The sequence below is a fragment of the Rhinoderma darwinii genome, chromosome 5, assembly GCF_050947455.1.
Source record: "Rhinoderma darwinii isolate aRhiDar2 chromosome 5, aRhiDar2.hap1, whole genome shotgun sequence".
NCBI lineage: Eukaryota > Metazoa > Chordata > Amphibia > Anura > Rhinodermatidae > Rhinoderma > Rhinoderma darwinii.
The window spans coordinates 163,629,636-163,650,620 of NC_134691.1; the positions used below are offsets into that span (position 1 = coordinate 163,629,636).

General features: G+C 42.8%; 1 protein-coding gene across 4 annotated transcripts in view; it reads right to left on the bottom strand.

Moving 5' to 3' along the window:
* Positions 1-20,985, bottom strand: part of ZCCHC2 (zinc finger CCHC-type containing 2) — a 68,691-nt gene that overhangs the window by 35,838 nt on the left and 11,868 nt on the right. For all 4 annotated transcript variants that reach the window (XM_075826721.1, XM_075826718.1, XM_075826719.1 and 1 more), the window contains exons 2-5: positions 10,633-10,738; positions 4,158-4,234; positions 2,581-2,652; positions 1,627-1,736 (exon numbers count right to left, since the gene is read on the bottom strand). In XM_075826721.1, the coding sequence (XP_075682836.1) occupies positions 1,627-1,736; positions 2,581-2,652; positions 4,158-4,234; positions 10,633-10,738 (365 nt within the window). The remainder of the gene's footprint in view (positions 1-1,626; positions 1,737-2,580; positions 2,653-4,157; positions 4,235-10,632; positions 10,739-20,985) is intronic.

Sequence of the window (20,985 nt, forward strand, 5' to 3'; positions counted from 1 at the left end):
CATGTTTTGTGGAAAAAAAAAACAAAAAAAACATTATGTCGCCACATTTTGAGAGCCATAACTTATTTTTTCATTGATGCAGCTGTAGGAGGGCGTGTTTTTTTGCAGGAGTTGTAGTTTTAATTATTACCATTTTGTGGTACATATAATTTAGTAAATAATTTTTATACTAAATATTGGGGAGCATAAAAAAAAAAGTTATTCCTTTTTTACGTCATGTGCTGTGCAATCATAAGTAATGAAGTTACTCTTATTCTACGGGTCGTTACGATTGTGGCGGTGCACTATATGTATTTTTAAAGGGGAGGTTTCATTTAAAATTAAGGGACTTGAAGATGCAGTCATTTGATCGCATACGTAATGTTTTGGAATACGAAATATTCAAAAGTATTATTGTTTGTCAATATTGCACTAACAGGCAATCTATTAGGCCATGCCTCCAGATAATAGGCTTATACCTTTGGCATACCTGGATACCTTTGTTAGGCCCTCTGGTGCCATGGTAACCCATCTCCACCCCTTGATCACAACCCTGAGGTTAACGTAGAGTTCTTTACAGAGCACCGTTCAGCACTCCTGATAAGTCGGTTTTAGTGAAAGCTTGTATTCCATATAAAGTAACAATTGTGGAGCATTTCTTTTTAGAACTCTGTGTTTTTCCATTCCTCCGTTATTGCTCTTGGAAGCGTATGAATAAAATTTAAAACCGTATCCCCCCCCCCCCCCCTCGTCAACAGGAACAATCTGAGCGGACTGTCAGAATATGAGGAGACACGCCCTACTGGACAAGGGGTATTGTAAGCACAGTTATCAATTCATACAATTGCAGGTGGAATAACAGAGGAATTTTGAGAAAAGACGTTCCAGCAATATTTTATGGGGAATACAAGTAACTACTAAAACTGATGTATCAATAGAGAGGACAGTTCTTCTTCAAGACTTTTAAAGCAATGATGCCAAGATGAAATGTGTCTGATTTAATATAATGATCACACAACTGAGTTGTATGTTAAATATGTTACAATATACATCACTACCTTTAACTACTTTTACACTCGCTAAAACTACGACACATTGTTTCTTTTAAAACCAGCATCTGTGTGGCGTGAGACTTTTTAAAAAGAAAAAGTTGCGTTTCATAAATGTGTCTAAGGGCCTGTTCATATCAGTGTTCGGATTCCGTTCAACTTTTCCGTCAGAGGAACTGATGAACGGAAACTGTCGCTTCCATTTGCGTAACCATTGAATTTTTTTATTATTTTTTTTTCTCACAGAAACAATAGTGCGGTCGACTGTTCTACGCTTTCTGGAGACTTTACGGAACAGAAACTATAGTTTCCGTTCATCGGTTCCTCTGACGGAAAGGTTGAGCGGAACCGCGAACGCTAATGTGAACAGGCCCTAAGCCACTCACTTTTCACTCCAGTTTTATAACCAGGCGCAAATGGCACGAATATCTGCTGCAAATGGTTAATATGTCAGACACTGGCCCACATTTATTAAACTCCATGTGATAAACGTGGGCCAATAGGTCTATAGCTTGTACACTACACCAGGACTGTAAAAAAATAAAATGACCGTCTAGGTTTCATATCGTCTGCAAAATTATCACGATCCAAAACTTACTTTACAATAGGCTCCAAGTCACAACAGTGATGTTCTGCTCTATTTTTTCCTTGTTTCATGGCATCTAAAATGGTTCTATCAAGATTTTCATTGGAGAGCTCTTTGGGAAGCTTAAAACAAGTAAAGCAAAGTTTGTCTGCATCATTACATTTATGGTGATTAGCAGCAAGTCAAAAGATCAAATTGGGGGAAAAAAAAAGGCCTCTGCGAATAATACATACACCTATCTACATCGAACGTCATAATATGAAAGTACAGTACATCATTTACAGACAAAACCTCACAGGAAAACCACCCAAAATAATTTGGAGCAGACTTGCAAGTATGAAACCCAATATCGATTACAAACCACGTTTTATTCTTAAATGGCTTAATAAACACTTTACTTTTGCAAATGGGGTAACGTGCTGGACAGTTTATACATTGTGTCAGAAACTTTGTGCCATTGCTGGCATTTTGTGAACATAAAACAAACAGGACTGGGTCACAATGTTTTAGACGTTGAAGGACTGGGGTGGGGGTGGGATGGACGTTGGGTTCATTTTGTTAGCTAATGCCAAGTGCAAAAAATAAATACAAGTAGACTTTATTTAGGTGACACGTTTGAATTCTCCATTCTCTACAGGGACATGAACAAAATGTCGAAGGATGGGCACGCAGTTTTCAGTATGCTGAAGATGCTCCACAATGAGCAATCCTTCACTGAACATTTCCTTTTGACCATAAGCTAAAGTCCTGAGGCTAAAGTAAATTGCAATACCTAGCAAAATACAAGGGGGATGGATTGAGGAAAACTCAAGCCTTCAAAAGATCCTACATTAACAGATTAGATATAATGTAGTATATAATGTAGTATATAATGCTTTTGTGCTTCTGGGCCTCCTAGACAAATCTTGTTGACCCATCTGCATCAATAAGGGTTATGAATCTCTAACACATAGCAGTCATTCCTACCATTAAAAGAAATTCCAGCAGGTCCCCATATGATTTTGTCACAGATGTTCTGGAGTTATCGGACCATTTCACCTAAAAGAAAAATAAAGGCATATCATAGTCATGGTTTTGATCTAGAGAATATTTGGATACGGTTTACAGTACAAGGACTTCTTAAATTTTTTCTCCTGGGGCCTCACCAGCTTGGGCCTCACCACCCGTGGTCATAGTCCATGCCAACATTTTAAATATTGCTCAGTTTACTCATCAATTGTCTCCCGAACCAGTAGAACATTAAAGAGTATCTGCACTTTCTGCAAACTTTTGATAGGTCCTAGAGACATATCAAAGATTCAGATTGGTGAGGGTCTGGGTGCTGAGACCCCACCGTTGCTAAAACGAAGGTGCAGAAGTGCTCAGCTAATCGCACTGCATCTTCAACTGTGATCGGAGCTCCCCGTCAGGCTGAAGACTGCTCACATAGACGTTATAGGTGAGCCGTCTTCAGCCTAACAAGAAGCGCCGCTCACAGCCGCACATAGTCTCTATGACCTATCAAAACTACTCTTTAAGAACTAGGAGATGTCAAACGTTTTATGAATGTTTAGTTATGTTAAATGGGTTGTCCCAGAATTAAATCTCATTGCAAATTAATTCAGTATTAAAAATTCATTTGTTTTGTAGTTTACCTTGTTACAAAAATGCTCCAGTTGTGATATTCCCTTTACTTTATTAGAATGGTGCTAGTTTTCATGCTGTATAGTAGTGTGCGGGTCCTCTTCGTGAGATGATTGGAGGACGCACATGATCAGTTCCACTCCCCAACTGCCACCAGCCAATACAAAATGCCTTTTGCTTGTCAGTGAAGACTGAGCGTTTTCTCACAAGCAGAGAAGTTTCTACTAAGAGAACACGGCTTGTACTGTGGATTGAGACCCACAGTAGGAAACACACAGGTGAGCTAGCAGTTTGCTCAGATGAAGAGAAAGCTTACATTGAGTGAGACCATAGATTACATGATTGTCTTGAAATACAACATTTCATCCGCAGCGTCACAGCTGTTGGGGTTGGCTCTAGAGGTGGTAGTCCTTGTTGGTCAATCCCCTTTAAACAAAAGTGTAGTAAAAACCAAAACCGGACAAGAAAAAAAAAAAAAAAGGCAATCTTATAAATTGCGGTATATAAAAGACTGGAACACTAAAAACATTCTTGCGACTAATGCGGATATTAGTCTAAGGTCATAATTTTGGCTACTGGACACCAGTGTGATTTATAAAAGGAATGACATTTACAGACCCATTGACCTTGACCATTCGACTGCAGGGTTGACCTAATTTGTGATTGCAGCAGGAAGAGAGTTCAAGGCTCCAAAAAAAAGAAAACATAAAAAAAAGTCACCCATAGAATTGTATTTTATAGTGGACAAAGTGGAGGCTGTCTGCCCAATGCAAGCAAAGTGCAACTGGTATGTACAAACCGATTCCTCTGTGCAGACTAATACACCAACTCATCTTATACCGAAATGAGATCATTCCAGGAACAATTAAAGAGCCAAATATACATAGGACCTACCAATCAGATACAAACTATCCACTCACCTCAAAAGTGTAGTCTGCATTTTTCTCAGATCTCCTCCTTTGTACGTGCTTAATATATATACTTTCAATATACACCGCTGCAAAACACAAAGAAAACAGTTACAACGGACTAGGGGCACTTCTGCAGCATGTACTGATATAGCAAGTGCGCTCCTCATATGCAATTGGTCATATGTTGAAGCCGTTGTACACTGCTAGAAAAGTTATTTGTTCTTCAACCCTAATCATATTCTTATCAAAAAGACCTTAAAGGGAATGTGTTGCCAGAAAAACATGTTTTGTTTTTTTTTTAAGTTAAACATTTAGTGTGTAGGTGATTAAACATTGTTCTAATTTTTTTTATTTTTTCCACGAGTCAGGAAATATTATAAATTGGATTCAATTTATAATATTTCCCAGTGCTGGTCACTAGATGGAGCAATTCCCAAAATTGCAGCATTGCATGTGGTAAAGCAACCACATTGCTTTATGCTGCAAAATTGGGAAAAAATCCCTCGCTCTAGTGAGCTCACAGAATCCCCCCTCCTTTATCCTGGCTAGTGCCGGGAGAAACGAGGGGTTTGAACGGTCTAACCTCCTACACTGTGTGTCGCCATTTTTTGAGCTAACACACAGTGTAGAATGTTTACATACACTAGTAAAACACACTGAAACACGCACATACATAGAAATCACTTACCTGCTCCAGTCGCCGCCGCTCCCTCCGGTCTGTCCGCTCCCGCTGCTCCATGTGCACAAGTCCGGAAGCCGCGACCGGAAGTAGTAATCTTACTGCCCGGCCGCGACTTCCGGTCCACAGGAAAATGGCGCCGGACGGCGCGCATTTCAAATCGGACTGTGTGGGAGCGGCGCATGCGCCGTTCCCACACACACAGCGTACACCAAAGTGGATGGAACGGGCCCCGTTCGCAGTCCCTATGGGACTGGAGCTGCCGTATTCCATGTCTGTATGTGTCGTTAATCGACACATACAGAAATGGAAAAAAAAATGGCAGCCCCCAGAGGGAAGAAAAAGTGTAAAAATAGAAAAAAGTAACACACAAATAAATATAAACGTTTTTAATAAAACCCGAACATAAAACTGATATTAAAAAAAAAAATTTGGTGACACTGTTCCTTTAAAGGGAATGTGTCGCAAATTAAACCTTTTTTTTTTTTTAAGTGTCGTTACTTATTTTTATTATATTTTTTACGTTTTTTGCTGTATTTTTTTTTTTTTTCCGTATGGTGGAAAGTATTAAAAATTAAATAATAATTGGACATGTTTTCCAATGTTGGCCACCAGGGGGAGCACTTCCCAGAATTACAGCAAGGTGAATAAGGCAAGGCAACCTGACTCACAGCTGCTGTAAATGTGGGAGGGAACCTCACCCCCCCTCTCACAAGCCAGGTAAAGGTGTCTTCAAATTGCTAAGCAGTGTCTGGCAGCCATATTGGGTGTGATTCTGCAGCTGGAAGAAGTTATAGGACACACCAAAAGGCTAAGTGTATGTTCACACGCTTACTAAACAAAGGGAAAACCGATCCTGATTTTCAGCCATTTTTTAATCAAACTCACGTTTTTTAACGGCCGTTTTTGGAGCTGTTTTTCTATAAAGTCAATGAAAAACGGCTCCAAAAACATCCCAAGAAGTGATGTGCACTTCATTTTGGTCGGGCGTCTTTTTACGTGCCGTTTTTGGAAAACTACCACGTAAAAAACACCCTGTCGGAAAAGAACGCCGTATTTCCCATTGAAACCAATGGGCAGATGCTTGTAGGCGTTCTGCTTCCGATTTTTCAGCTGAAAACATTGTGTGTGAACATACCCCTAGGGTATGTGCACACGCTAACTGCATTTACGTCTGAAATGACGGAGCTGTTTCCAGGAGAAAACAGCTCCGTCATTTCAGACGTAATTGCTCGTACTCGCGTTTTGCGAGGCGTCAATTACGCCCGTAATTTGGAGCTGTTCTTCATTGAATTCAATGAAAAACGGCTCAAATTACGTCCCAAGAAGTGTCCTGCATATAATGTATATAAGTGTCCTGCACTTCTTTGCCGAGGCTGTTATTTTACGTGCCATCTTTTGACAGCGACGCGTAAAATTACAGGTCGTCGGCACAGTACGTCGGCAAACCCATTCAACTGAATGGGCAGATGTTTGCCGACGTATTGGAGCCGTCTTTTCAGGCGTAAAGCGAGGCGTAAAACGCCTCGTTTACGCCTGAAAATAGGTCGTGTGAACACAGCCTTAGAATGATGAAAGTGAAGTGAATGACTTTTCAGTTGACCGGTTCACACGCCGTGTATTTGACATGTATTTTTTTTTGCACATTTTACGTGCAAAAAAAAAAACGCTCGATTACACTTGATTTTGTGTGTTTGGGGGGGGATGTGTGTGTGTGTGTGTGTTTGGGGGGGGATGTGTGTGTGTGTGTGTGTTTGGGGGGGGATGTGTGTGTGTGTGTGTGTTTGGGGGGGGATGTGTGTGTGTGTGTGTGTTTGGGGGGGGATGTGTGTGTGTGTGTGTTTGGGGGGATGTGTGTGTGTGTGTTTGGGGGGATGTGTGTGTGTGTGTGTTTGGGGGGGATGTGTGTGTGTGTGTTTGGGGGGATGTGTGTGTGTTTGGGGGGTATGTGTGTGTGTGTGTGGGGGGGATGTGTGTGTGTGTGTGTGTTTGGGGGGATGTGTGTGTGTGTGTGTTTGGGGGGATGTGTGTGTGTGTGTGTGTGTGTGTGTGTGTGTGTGTGTGTGTGTGTGTGTGTGTGTGTGTGTGTGTGTGTTTGGGGGGACGTGTGTGTGTGTTTGGGGGGATGTGTGTGTGTGTGTGTGTTTGGGGGGGGATGTGTGTGTGTGTGTGTGTTTGGGGGGGGATGTGTGTGTGTGTGTGTGTTTGGGGGGGGATGTGTGTGTGTGTGTGTTTGGGGGGATGTGTGTGTGTGTGTGTTTGGGGGGGATGTGTGTGTGTGTGTTTGGGGGGATGTGTGTGTGTTTGGGGGGTATGTGTGTGTGTGTGTGGGGGGGATGTGTGTGTGTGTGTGTGTTTGGGGGGATGTGTGTGTGTGTGTGTGTGTGTGTGTGTGTGTGTGTGTGTGTGTGTGTGTGTGTGTGTGTGTGTGTGTGTGTGTGTGTGTGTGTGTGTTTGGGGGGACGTGTGTGTGTTTGGGGGGACGTGTGTGTGTGTGTTTGGGGGGGACGTGTGTGTGTGTGTGTGTGTGTGTTTGGGGTGGATGTGTGTGTGTGTTTGGGGGGATGTGTGTGTGTGTTTGGGGGGATGTGTGTGTGTGTTTGGGGGGATGTGTGTGTGTGTGTGTGTGTGTTTGGGGGGATGTGTGTGTGTGTGTGTGTGTGTGTGTGTTTGGGGGGATGTGTGTGTGTGTGTGTGTTTGGGGGGATGTGTGTGTGTGTGTGTGTGTGTGTGTTTGGGGGGGATGTGTGTGTGTTTGGGGGGGATGTGTGTGTGTTTGGGGGGATGTGTGTGTTTGGGGGGATGTCTGTGTGTTTGGGGGGATGTGTGTGTGTTTGGGGGGATGTGTGTGTGTGTGTGTGTGTTTGGGGGGATGTGTGTGTGTGTGTGTTTGGGGGGATGTGTGTGTGTGTGTGTTTGGGGGGATGTGTGTGTGTGTGTGTTTGGGGGGATGTGTGTGTGTGTGTGTTTGGGGGGATGTGTGTGTGTGTGTGTGTGTTTGGGGGGATGTGTGTGTGTGTGTGTGTTTGGGGGATGTGTGTGTGTGTGTGTGTGTTTGGGGGGATGTGTGTGTGTGTGTGTGTGTGTGTGTGTGTTTGGGGGGATGTGTGTGTGTGTGTGTTTGGGGGATGTGTGTGTGTGTGTGTGTGTGTGTGTGTTTGGGGGGATGTGTGTGTGTGTGTGTTTGGGGGATGTGTGTGTGTGTGTGGGGGATGTGTGTGTGGGGGATGTGTGTGTGTGTGTGTGTGTGTGGGGGGGGGGGGGGGATGTGTGTGTGTGTGTGTGTGTGTGTGTGTTTGGGATGTGTGTGTGTGTGTGTGGGGGATGTGTGTGTTTGGGATGTGTGTGTGTGTGTGGGGGATGTGTGTGTTTGGGATGTGTGTGTGTGTGTGTGTGTGTGGGGGATGTGTGTGTTTGGGATGTGTGTGTGTGTGTGTGTGTGGGGGATGTGTGTGTGGGGGATGTGTGTGTGGGGGATGTGTGTGTGGGGGATGTGTGTGTGGGGGATGTGTGTGTGGGGGATGTGTGTGTGGGGGATGTGTGTGTGGGGGATGTGTGTGTGGGGGATGTGTGTGTGGGGGATGTGTGTGTGGGGGATGTGTGTGTGGGGGATGTGTGTGTGGGGGATGTGTGTGTGTGTGTGTGTGTGTGTGTGTGTGTGTGTGTGTTCTCGCCGCTGATTCTTCAAAACAGCTGATAAGCGGCTATGAAGTATCAGCGGCGCCCGTGCACACTCCACTCTGCCACACACACACACACACACACACACACGGGAAAAGTCTTAAAGGGGTCGTCCAGGAAAACATGGCGCCGCACCTGTCCTCAGGTCGTGTGTGGTATTACAGCTCTGTCCTATTCACTTCAATGGAGGTGAACTGCAATACCAGACACAACCTGAGGACAGGTGCGGCGCTGTGTCTCCAATCCTGACACCCCTTCTGTCCTGAGATGACCCGACGGGGGAGGCGGGTGTCAGAGCCACCCACCGCCATCACCGCAGACAGAACCACACAACTATGGCATGAGGGCAGGGCTTGTCCTGAGTGCACTGTCTCTTGTTATGGACAGTTATAGTCACATGAACCCCGTCTGATGAACCGGTAACCTAGGTCCGATCACATGACAGAGGGGGTCACCAAAAACCAGGTGCACCCTCAGCCCGTCCATCCAGCCCTTTCCTGGTTATATCTGCGTCTGGGAAAGCTGGGTGACCACCATTACCCCTCATACTGGAGTGTTTAGGGATGTGACTAATGAACCTCTCACACTCCAGTAGGAGGGGTAATGGTGGTCACCCAGCTTTCCCAGACCCCTGAACGGTAAATTTCTCTAATTGTGCTGAGACGGAGAGGTTCATTAGTCACATCCCCAAACAGTCTCAGCACAACTAGAGAGATTTATCATTCAGGGGTCTGGGAAAGCTGGGTGACCACCATTACCCATCCTAGTGGAGTGTGTTTGGGGATGTGACTAATGAATATCACACTCCAGTAGGAGGGGTAATGGTGGTCACCCAGCTTTCCCAGACCCCTGAACGGTAAATCTCTCTAATTGTGCTGAGACGGAGAGGTTCATTAGTCACATCCCCAAACAGTCTCAGCACAACTAGAGAGATTTACCGTTCAGGGCTTTCCCAGTACAGTTTCATCGTGTGTCCTTCACACAAGGGGAGGGAGGGAGGGAGGGAGGGAGGGGGGGGGGCCCGTCGGGGGTCACGAGAGCGGGGCTGTGAGGTAGAGAGTGGGACATGCAGAGACACACATCTTACCTGCAGTGCAGCTGGTCTTCAAGATGGCGCCTGCTCTCTCCCTGCAAACAGCTGCTCTGCTCTGTCTGACTCTGACCTGCGTCTGCGCAGGACAGAGCCATAGTGCAAAGTGAATGGGACGGGTCCCGTTCATTGACTCCTATGGACTGGAGCTGCCGTATTCCATGTCTGTATGTGTCGTTAATCGACACATACAGAAATGGAAAAAAAAAATGGCAGCCCCCATAGGGAAGAAAAAGTGTAAAAATAAAAAAAAGTAACACACAAAAACACACAAATTAATACAAGCGTTTTTAATAAAACACTAACATCAAACTGATATTAAAAAAAAAATTTGGGTGACACTGTTCCTTTAAGTTAGGCCGGGTCCGCACAGCTTGGATTTGCTGCAGATAATTCTGCAGCAAATCTGACCAAGAATCCGCAACACAAAATTCCTGCGAAGTCTAAAAATAAAAGAATTTTGAATTTTTTTTTTCTTTTTTGAACAGAGAAAAATGCTGTCTACCGGATGGGTTATTTTTATCATTTATGTAAAACTGATCCAAACAGATTTTAATCTGTTTAAATCCGTTATTTTGATACTGTTTTTATCCTTATTCGGATCTAAAAACAGATTAGAGTAATGGATTACAACACAAGTATAAACTTAGTCTAAAGGCCCGATCCGCAACGATTAGCCGATGAACAAGCAAACGCTCGTTCATCGGTGAATAGTTTATGCAGTGCAAAATGTTTTTGTTGTCGGCAGCACACCTTCCTGTGTAAACAGGGAGATATGCTGCCGACATGAGGGAAATGCATGGGAAAGAGTGATCGTAGGAACGATAGCTTGTCCCCATACATTACTGATCATAACTCCTTGTGAAAGGAGCAAACAAGCGTTGTTCAACGAGCTGCCTCGTTGTTACAGTCAAGTACCCCAATTCCGATAAAGTCAAAGTGGGTCAACTTTTGTTTAAGAACCGGGCCCAGATAAGAATCCAGGATAAGAGCTACTACTATAGATGATATGGAGAATTGAATGACACACATACCTTCCTGCTGAAGATTGTGAGTTGTTGCACCAACTCCATTGAGAGTACCTATACTGCCATCTAGGACACGGCTATCACTGTTGGGCAAATATTCATGAAAACTGTCCTGCAAAAGAGATGTAAACAATCATTCTGTTAGCGGCATTTGTTAGTGCTAAATAAACTGAAATACAGGTTGCGTAATCATAAGGAAGGCAATCTAGAGGGAAAAAAAAAAAAGAAAATTCCGCCAATGAGGGATGCTAAATGGTCCATTGTTTTACTTTTCCCTTCTATATAAGCTGTAATAGACATGACTATATTTACAAGGCGTAAAATGTGAGGTAGTGTATATAATAAGTACTGAACGTATGCATGTAAATTAGGGCTGGGCAATTAATCTGAAAAAAAAAAAAAACTAACCCGGAATTCAGCTCAGGTAAACTTGTGCATTTTGTTTTTTCCGGTTCGGTTATTCCCCAGTTTCAACTGCATCCTTAAGATGTAGGTACAGTTATAGCCGTTGGTGGAGCAGGGAGCCGTCAGCTCCCTGTTCCACCATTAACTTTGTAAAGCAGGATATGGGCAGCTCGGCACAGACAAGAGCAATGCAATGCAGCGCCGAGCCACACAGAGCACAGACTGGAGGAGCAGAGGGATCTCCTTCACTCGTCGTGGGAATGGTGTTAGGGGAGCATTTTATTAGGCCTATATGGCAATATACTGTGTGAGGAGACACTATAGGGACACACTGTGTGTGGGGGCACTATACTGTGTGGGAGGCACCATGGGGGGCATTATACAGTGTCAGGAGGGGTATATTATAAACAATAGTATACAGCAGGATCAGGGGATAAATATTATTCCCTTCCCCCCACAGACAATTTTCATTTTTGTTTTCCAAAAGCCATAACTTAAAGGGGTGTTCCCATCTTGACAAATATACCTATAAAGATTAACAACCTAAAATTAGGCATTTTTGTAAATACCTTCCTTTTTTTAAATGCTGTACTTTGCGAGATATCATGGCTCCGTCTTACCGACAGCCCCTCTTTGTTTATTGCTCATTGCCTAGGCATCCAGCCACCACTGCTTTCCTTTAGCGGTGGCCGCGCCTGCGCTGTTCTACATCCTTATTTTGCAGTGAGGGTGGCCGGGATCTCGGGAACGAGCATACTAGAGCATGCGCAGTAGCTCCCTGCCCGACCACCTCTCAGGTTCTATTTAAAGGGAATGTGTTGCCAGCAAAACATGGTTTTGTTTTTTTTAGTTAAACAATTAGTGTGTAGGTGATTAAACATTGTTCTAACTTTTTTTTTTCACGAGTCAGGAAATATTATAAATTGGATTCAATTTATAATATTTCCCAGCACTGATCACTAGATGGAGCCATTCCCAAAATTGCAGCATTGCATGTGGTAATGCAATCACATTGCTTTATGCTGCAAAATTAGGTAAAAAGCCCTCGCTCTAGTGAGCTCTCAGCATCCCCCCCTCCTTTATCCTGGCTAGTGCCGGGAGAAACGAGGGGTTTGAACGGTCTAACCTCCTACACGGTGTGTCGCCATTTTTTGAGCTAACACACAGTGTAGTAAGTTAACATACACTAGTAAACACACACTGAAACACGAACATACATAGAAATAACTTACCTGCTCCAGTCGCCGCCGCTCCCTCCGGTCCATCCGCTCAGTCTGCTGCCGCTGCTCCATGTGCATAAGTCCGGAAGCCGCGACCGGAAGTAGTAATCTTACTGTCCGGCCGCGACTTCTGGTCCACAGGAAAATGGCGCCGGACGGCGCGCATTTCAAATTGAACTGTGTGGGAGCGGCGTATGCGCCGTTCCCACACAGCGGCGTACACGATAGTGGATGGAACGGGCCCCGTTCGCAGTCCCTATGGGACTGGAGCTGCCGTATTCCATGTCTGTATGTGTCGTTAATCGACACATACAGAAATGGAAAAAAAAATGGCAGCCCCCATAGGGAAGAAAAAGTGTAAAAATAAAAAAAAGTCACACACAAACACACAAATTAATGAAAACGTTTTTAATAAAGCACTAACATCTTTAACATATTAAAAAAAAATATTTGGTGACACTGTTCCTTTAAGTCTATAGGACGGCCCCAGGCAAGCGCAGTAGCCCTGGAGCCGTCCTGTACTCGGCACAACAGTAAAGGACTAGGTATGTAACATTGTCTGTTACATACTTCCGCTACACAGCAGCATGGACTGACCGATGTCCGTGGTGTAAGCTGCACATAAATCAGCTGTATGAGAGCGTCCTGCTCGGTTTCCTGTGCTCCCATCTGCTGTAAGGAAGCCAGCCCTGTATCAGTGTGTCAGCGCATCAGTGCGGGCTGCTGCACTGCCAACAGGAGCACAGGAGACAGAGCAGGACGCTGTCTCATACAATTGATTTATGTGCAGCTTACACCACGGACCCTACAGTCATGGGCTCCTCCAGGACAGGAATTCCTAGAGTGTTTGGAAACTACACTCCTAGGAATCCCAATGGAGTTAGCTACAGGGAAGGGGGGAGTAGCATCTAACAACGTCGGGAACGCACACTAACAGAGCAGAGCAGCTTGATTGACATCGAGCCGCTCACGCCCCCTTTTAGAAAATCTAACCAGCACTGGCTGCATTATCTAGTTGAGGAAAAAAGGAGTTGGGAAATTAAAAAATTTTTTAGAGCAATATATTTATATTTAGGATGTATTAAAAAAAAAAAAAAAAAAGACTCAACTTGGGAATAACCCTTTCATTTTTTTCTTCGATATAGCCATTAAGTCTTTTTTTTTGCGGGACGAACTGTAGTGTTTCATGGCACCATTTAATGTACCATATAACATACTGGAAAAAATAATTTATGTGGTGAAATGGGCAAAAAACAGCAATTCCGCCATGGTTTTATGGGTTTCGTTTTTACAGTGAAGTAAAAACGACATGTTAACTTTATTATACAAGTTAATACGATTATGGCAATACCAAATTAAATGTTTTTTAATTTTTATTTTTTTTATTTTTTTTTAAGTCTTAGCACTTTTACAAAGAAAAAAAACTATTTGAAAAAGTGGCGACCCCAAACACTTTTTTTTTTTTAACAGCCATAACTTTTTTATATTTTCAACAATTGAGCGGTATGAGGGCTTATTGTTTGCAGAGCGAGCTTGTAGTATTTGTTCGTACCATTTTAGGGTACGTGACTTTTTTATAAAATTTTTTTTGATTGCTAAATTGACTATATGGCGTTTTCATTATTTACAGCGTTCACTGAGCGGGTTAAATAAGGTTATATTGTAATAGTTCAGACTTTAACGGACACTATGATACCAGTTGTGTTAACCTATTTTTTTTATCCGGTTCAGGTCCGGGCTATTTTGAGCCTTCAGGACCAGACACGGTTTAGCCATTTTTAGCACGCGTTAGTTAAACACCTATAACTATTTGTTGGGCAAGCGACGTGAGTTTTGTGATGTTTTTTTCTATAGACAATGCAGGTTTCTTTTTTTTATCATTTTTATACATTTCCTTTTTGCTATTTTAAAATTTTTAGGTCTGAAGTTAGCTAAAAAGTAAAAAGGCTTCTTTTTTTACTATTTTCTATTTTTTTCTGGTAATATAGTTTTACCCTAAAATAGACCTTTTATTTGCGATAGTCATTGTTGATCATAAATTTTGATATATAAACAAGTCTATTTTAGGGTAACTGGGTCAGGGCTAGCGTTACAACAATGATTGGCGGGGGGGGGGAAACTGGATATTTTATTTTTTTATTTAATATTTTGTATTTTTTTTGGGCACATTAAGGGCTTAATAGGAGCACAAAGATGGCAGACCTGGTGTCCTTCATTAGGTCCCTAGGCTGCCATGACAACCATTGGGACCCCACGATCGTGTGACGGAGGGCCCAATGTGCTGCTTTCTGACTCGCTAAGATGCCACGGTCGCTATTGATCTCAGCATCGAAGGAGTTAAACGTCCGGAATCAAAGTGATCTTTGATTCCGCCCATTGCAGTGAGGTATTCTGCTGTTACAACTGAAACACTCAGTATTGAGTGGGCCCAGTCGGTGAGCCCGCTCCATACAACCACTTACCGGCTGTCATGTGCAGTTTCATGACAGTTTGTTAAACGGTTAATTCAATGGCGTGACATGCAAAAAGTGGTGTGGCCTAAATAATCCTTCATTAATCGTAAGAGCGGTCACACGCCCAATTAATTGTGATTTTTATTTCAGTCAATCACCCATCCCTAGTTTGCCTAGGATGATAGTCGCTGACACCTCGCACTGGATACCAGTGCAAGGTGCCAGTGACAATCATAGACAAACTCTTCTCACCTCTAGGACTACTAGAGGCTTGCTAGAAGGGAGGAGTAAATTGATTGATATCTACTACCCCCCATAGTCCCTGTGTCTTTTTGGTTATCCATATATTAACTCCCAAGCTAGAAACCGGCATTCACTTGGTAGGAGCAACAGGACCGTCCTCCCGTGGGCTCTATGGAGAGAGCTGCACAAACAGGGGTAGAGGACTCGAAAAAAAACATAGTTGGGAAGCTCAGTTTGTTTTTTTCTTTGTGCATGGGGCAGTTTATTTTCAGTTTTAGAACTGTACTGCTCCTTTGGGAAAAAAAACAAATGATTGTGGACAACCCCTTTCCTCTTTGGCCACTTTTGACCTTCCTGACAGAGCCTCATTTTTCAAATCTGATACGCGGTGTACTTTTACACAGCATATCTGCCCTGTGTGAACATGGCCTAAGGCTTGAGTTCACACGTTGCAGATTTGGTGGATTTTCAAGGGGTTAACCTTTGCAATGCAAGTGTGAGATCAGCGTCAAATCCGCAGTCTCATGTGTATTTCTATGTATAAGACTGAAACCTGTACTGAGGAGCGCCGCGGTGTTACGCCAGCGCGCATCAAACGAGAAAGCTCCTTACTCTCAACCTATGGTAGACAGCGCCGGTAGATAGTAAGGAACTTTCTTCTTTGGCAAGCAGAAATCAGCGGATTGGTTTGTTTGGGCAGGATGCAGAATAAGGCCCCATGCCCACTTCAGTTTTTTCCTTCAGGGTGCTAGCCGTATTTCTGACGGCTAGCACCCTGAACCCATTCATTTCAATGGGGCCATGCACACTACAGGTTTTTTTGACGGTCCGTTCCGATCCAAAGTAGAGCATGTCCTACTTTGGTCAGGGATTCCGTGACCGTGAGGCCCATGCAAGTCAATGGGGCCGTCCAAAAAACTGAAGGCACACGGAAGGCATCCGTGTGCCGTCCGTGTGTGACGGAGCGGGCGGCCAGAAAAAAACATTAGAAAAATATTACACTAATCGGCAATAATAATAACTGATAGAGAAAAGAGGCTGCTGATTAAAAATAAAATAAAAAAAGCATTTCATATGTACCCGGTCGTTGTCTTGGTGACGAGTCCCTCTTCTTCCTCCAGTCCGACCTTCTTTTGTGACGCGGCAGCCTGTGATTGGCTGCAGAGGTCGCTGCAGCCTGTTATTTGCTGCAGAGGCGGTCATGTTGGAAGAAGCGTCATCAGTGGAGGCCGGCCTTCTGACGTCATCCTGACCGCCACTACAGCCTGTGATTGGCTGCAGCGGCAACATGGATTGAACGTCATCGCTGGAGGCCGGACAGGAGGAATGCAAGTATGAACTTATTTTTATTTTATTTTTTATTACATTAAAATTGTATTTTCCACACGCCGAGCATGGTACTGTCAAGGTTGCTGAAAGAGTTACCGCCGATCAGTGCAGCCCATTAACTCTTTCCCCAAACAGCAGTTTCCTTCCACATATATGGCACCGTCATACCCGGAAGAACCCTTTTAGCAATTTTTGGGGTGTGTGTCTCCAGTGGCATAAGCTGGGCACGACATATTTGCCACTGAATGGCATATCTAGGGAAAAATATAAATTTTGAATTTGCACCATCCACAGCGCATTCATTTATGGAAAAGACCTGTGGGCTGAAAATGCTCACTACACCCCTTAATAAATGCCTTGAGGGGTGCAGTTTCCAAATGGGGTCACTTCTCAGGGGTTTATTTTTATTATTTCACATCAGAGCCTCTGCAGTTGTGAACCAATACTTTGTAAATCGCCAAATTAGGCCTCAATTTTACATAGTTCGCTTTCACTCCTGAGCCTGGTCGACTGTCCAGGCAAGAGATTAGGGCCACACGTAGGGTGTTTCTAAAACCAGGAAACCCAGCATAATAATTAGAGAGCTGTCTTGTTATGGTGGCACAAGCTGGGCACCACATATTGGCATATCTATGGGAAAAAATCCCATTTTCACTCTGCAACATCGAGTGCACACCAATTTCTGCCAATCACCTGCAGGGTTAAAATGCTTACTACACCCCTAGGTAAATGAATTGAGGGGTGTAGTTTCCAAAATTGGGTCACTTCTGGGGGGTTTCCACTGTTTTGGGCCCACAGAAACCAATCCAGCAACATCTGCACTCCAAATGGCGGTCCTTCCCTTCTGAGCCCTGCCGTGTGCCCAAACAGCAGTTTATGACCACATATGGGGTATTGCCGTACTCGGGAGAAATTGCTTTACAAATGTTGGGTTCTTTTTTTCCTTTATTTGTTGCGAAAATGAAAAAATTTGAGCTAAAGCTACGTCTTATTGAAGAAAAAGGATTGTTTTTATTTTCACTGCCCAATTCTAATAAATTCTATGAAACATCTGTGGGGTCAAAATGCTCACTACACCCCTACATCAATTCCTCAAGAGGTGTAGTTTCCTAAATGGTGTCACTTTTCATTGTTTTTTTCCCCTCAGGGGCTTTGCAAATGTGACATGGCCTCCGCAAACCATTCCTGCTCAATGTGATCTCCAAAAGCCAAATAGCACTCTTTCCCTTCTAAGCCACGCCGTGTCTCCAAACAGCCGTTTATTACCACATATGGGGCATTGTTTTACTCGGGAGAAATTGCTTTACAAATTTTGTCGATTTTAATTTTCACGGCCTACTTCCAATAATTTCTGCAAAAAAACTGTGGGGTCAAATTGCTCACTATACCCCTAATTTCCTCAATGGGTGTAGTTTCCGAAATGGGGTCACTTGTGGGGGGTTTCCACTGTTTTGTCCCCTCAGGAGCTTTGTAAATGTGACATGGCCTCCGCAAACCATTCCTGCTAAACTTGAGCTCCAAAAGCCAAATAGCGCTCTTTCCCTTCTCAGCCCTGCCGTGTGTCCAAACAGCCGTTTATTACCACATGTGGGGTATTGTTTTACTCGGGAGAAATTGGTTTACAAATTTTACGGTTCTTTTTCTCCTTCAGTCTTTGTGGAAATGAGAAAAAATTAGCTAAACCTACATTTTCTTTGAAAAAATGTCGATTTTAATTTTCACGGCCTACTTCCAATAATTTCTGTAAAAAACCTGTGCGGTCAAAATGCTCACTGTACCCCTAGATAATTTCCTTGAGGTGTGTAGTTTCCCAGATGGGGTCACTTTTGGGGGATTTCCACTGTTTTGGCACCGCAAGAGCCCTTCAAACCTGACATGATGCCTAAAATTTATTCTAACAAAAATAAGGCCCCAAACTCCACTAGGTGCTCCTTTGCTTCTGAGGCCGGTGCTTCAGTCCATTAGCACGCTAGAGCCACATGTGGGATATTTCCTAAAACTGCAGAAACTGGGCAACAAATATTGAGTTGCATTTCTCTGGTAAAACCTTCTGGTGTTCTAAAAAAAAAAAATTGTATTAAATTTATTTCTGCAAAAAAATATGAAATTTGTAAATTTCACCTCTACTTTGCTTTAATTCCTGTGAAATGTGTAAAGGGTTAAGACATTTTCTAAATGCTGTTTTGAATACTTTGAGGGGTGAAGTTTTTAAAATGGGGTGACTTTTTGGGGGTTTCTAATATATAAGACCCTCAAAGCCACTTCACAACTGAAATGGCCCCTGTAAAAATGGCCTTTTGAAATTTTCTTGAAAATGTGAGAAATTGCTGCTAAAGTTCTAAGCCTTGTCATGTCATAGAAAAATAAAAGGATGTTCAAAAAAACGATACCAATCTAAAGTAGACATATGGGTGATGTTAATTAGCAACAATTTTGTGTGGTATTACTATCTGTCTTACAAGCAGATGCATTTAAATTGAGAAAAATGCTAATTTTTGCAATTTTTCGCTAAATTTTGGTGTTTTTCACAATTAAATACTGAATGTATCGAGCAAATTTGGCCAGTAACTTAAAGTCCAATGTGTCACGAGAAAACAGTCTCAGAATCGCTTGGATAGGTGAAAGCATTCCGGAGTTATTACCACATAAAGTGAAACATGTCAGATTTGAAAAATGAGGCTCGGTCAGGAAGGTCAAAAGTGGCTAAAGAGGGAAGGGGTTAAGTCCGATTTACATCGGCAAATGATCTGGCGAACGAGCATACGTACCAGATCATTGGACCTTGTAAACAGGGCAGCGATCGGTTACGCTGCCCTGTAAATTATCGTTGTGGACAGCAAATCTCCCTGTGTAAACAGGGGATGTGCTGCTGACATTTTGTAAACTGTATGCGGACCGAGCAATCGTATTAACAATAGCTTACCCACGTACAGTTTACCTTCGCCGTATAAAAGGTGGTTTTACAGTTACTACGATCAGTTGTCCCTATACATTTGCATCTTGTCAGCAGCACATCTCCTGTTTAACAGTGAGATGTGCTGCCAACTAAGCGACCACATAAAAAAATCTTAGCCGATGAATAAGTGTTTGTTCATTCATCGGCTGATTGCTGCCGTTTATAGAATAATCTTAAACAAGCGTTCCTACAAACGCTCATACACTTAATCATTGGCCCGAGTGAAAGGTCCTGAACTTTCGATCGACCTGTATATATCGAAAAACGGCGCTCATTATGGCCACATATCTGCCCATGTAAACCAGCCTTCCGACCTGCAATCACGTGTTGAGTGCTTATAGTGACGATATCTAAAAAAAAAAAAAAAAAAAGTCTAAAAATAACCAAAATTGTTAAAATACGATGGCTGTCATGTAGAGTGGCTTTAGGTCTTCTATGGAAGAATGATTTTATTCCCCTTCACACAGTGGAAAGAAGGAAACAATGTTAGGCCCAATATCAACAGTGTGTTCCTGTGAGTTTTATGCAGTTATGTCACAGGAGGATTCCCTGTTCTCAGACAGCTGGAATGAGGAGGATCCTGGCAGAGAGAAGCCCGCACAGTCAGCTGCAGATGTTATTTTACCACGACCAGTCATTTACAAGAGCTAGAATAAGGTTCTACAGAAATCACACTCAAGTCTATGAACAGTCAAAATGGCAGCATGGCATGTGAAGACCTGAGTCGCCAGCAGAACCTAGCATCTATTCTGAAATCACTGAGCAAGACATTCTTCTGAAGAGGAAGGGGCTCTGTTCACGCTAGAAATGGTTTTCAAAAGGATCAGAAGATATAAAAATATATGTTACTTGACATTTTTTTCAGTTTTCATAGATTAAAAATCATAACCGTACAGTTGATTATCACTTCAAATAGATATTATTAACCCTTTCACGCCGCAGCCCTTATTCAGATTTTAATTTTCGTTTTTTCCTCCCCGCCTTCCAAAAGCCATAACGCCTTTATTTTTCCGTCGATATAGTCCTATGAGGGCTTAATTTTTGCGGGACGAGTTGTAGTTTTTCATAGCACCATTTACTTTGCCATATAATGTACTAGGAAACGGGGAAAAAATATTTGTGGGGTAGAAAATGAAAAAAAAAACACAATTCCTCCATGGTTTTTTTGCGCGCCGTTTTTACGGAATTCACGGTGCAATTAAAACATGTTAATTTTATTCTATGAGTCAATACGATTACGCCGATACCAAATATATGTAGTTTTTTCTATATTTGACTACTTTTACAAGTAAAAACCTAAGTGTAAAAAAGAAAATTTAAGTTTGTTTCGCCAAATTCCGAGAGCCGTAACATTATTTTTTCGTCGATTAAGTGGTATAAGGGCTTATTTTTGCGGGATAAGCTGTCGTTTTTAATACCATTTTGGTGTATCTGCGACAGTTTTATCACTTTTATTTCATTTTTTTGTGGGAGATTAGGTGAACAAAAAAAAAAAAAAAAGACATTCTGGCGTTTATTTTTTTACGCCGTTCACCGTGCGGGTTAAATAATGATATATTGTGATAGTTCAGACTTTTACGGACGCGGCGATACCAATTACGTTTATTTATTTCATTTTTTACTATGCTCTAGGGGGAAAATGTTTTTTTTTTTTTAACTCAATTATTATTATTTTTTTTTACACACAAAAAAAAACAATTTTTTGTTTTTTTTATTAGCCCCCCTAGGGGACTTCAACCAGCGATCGCTTGCA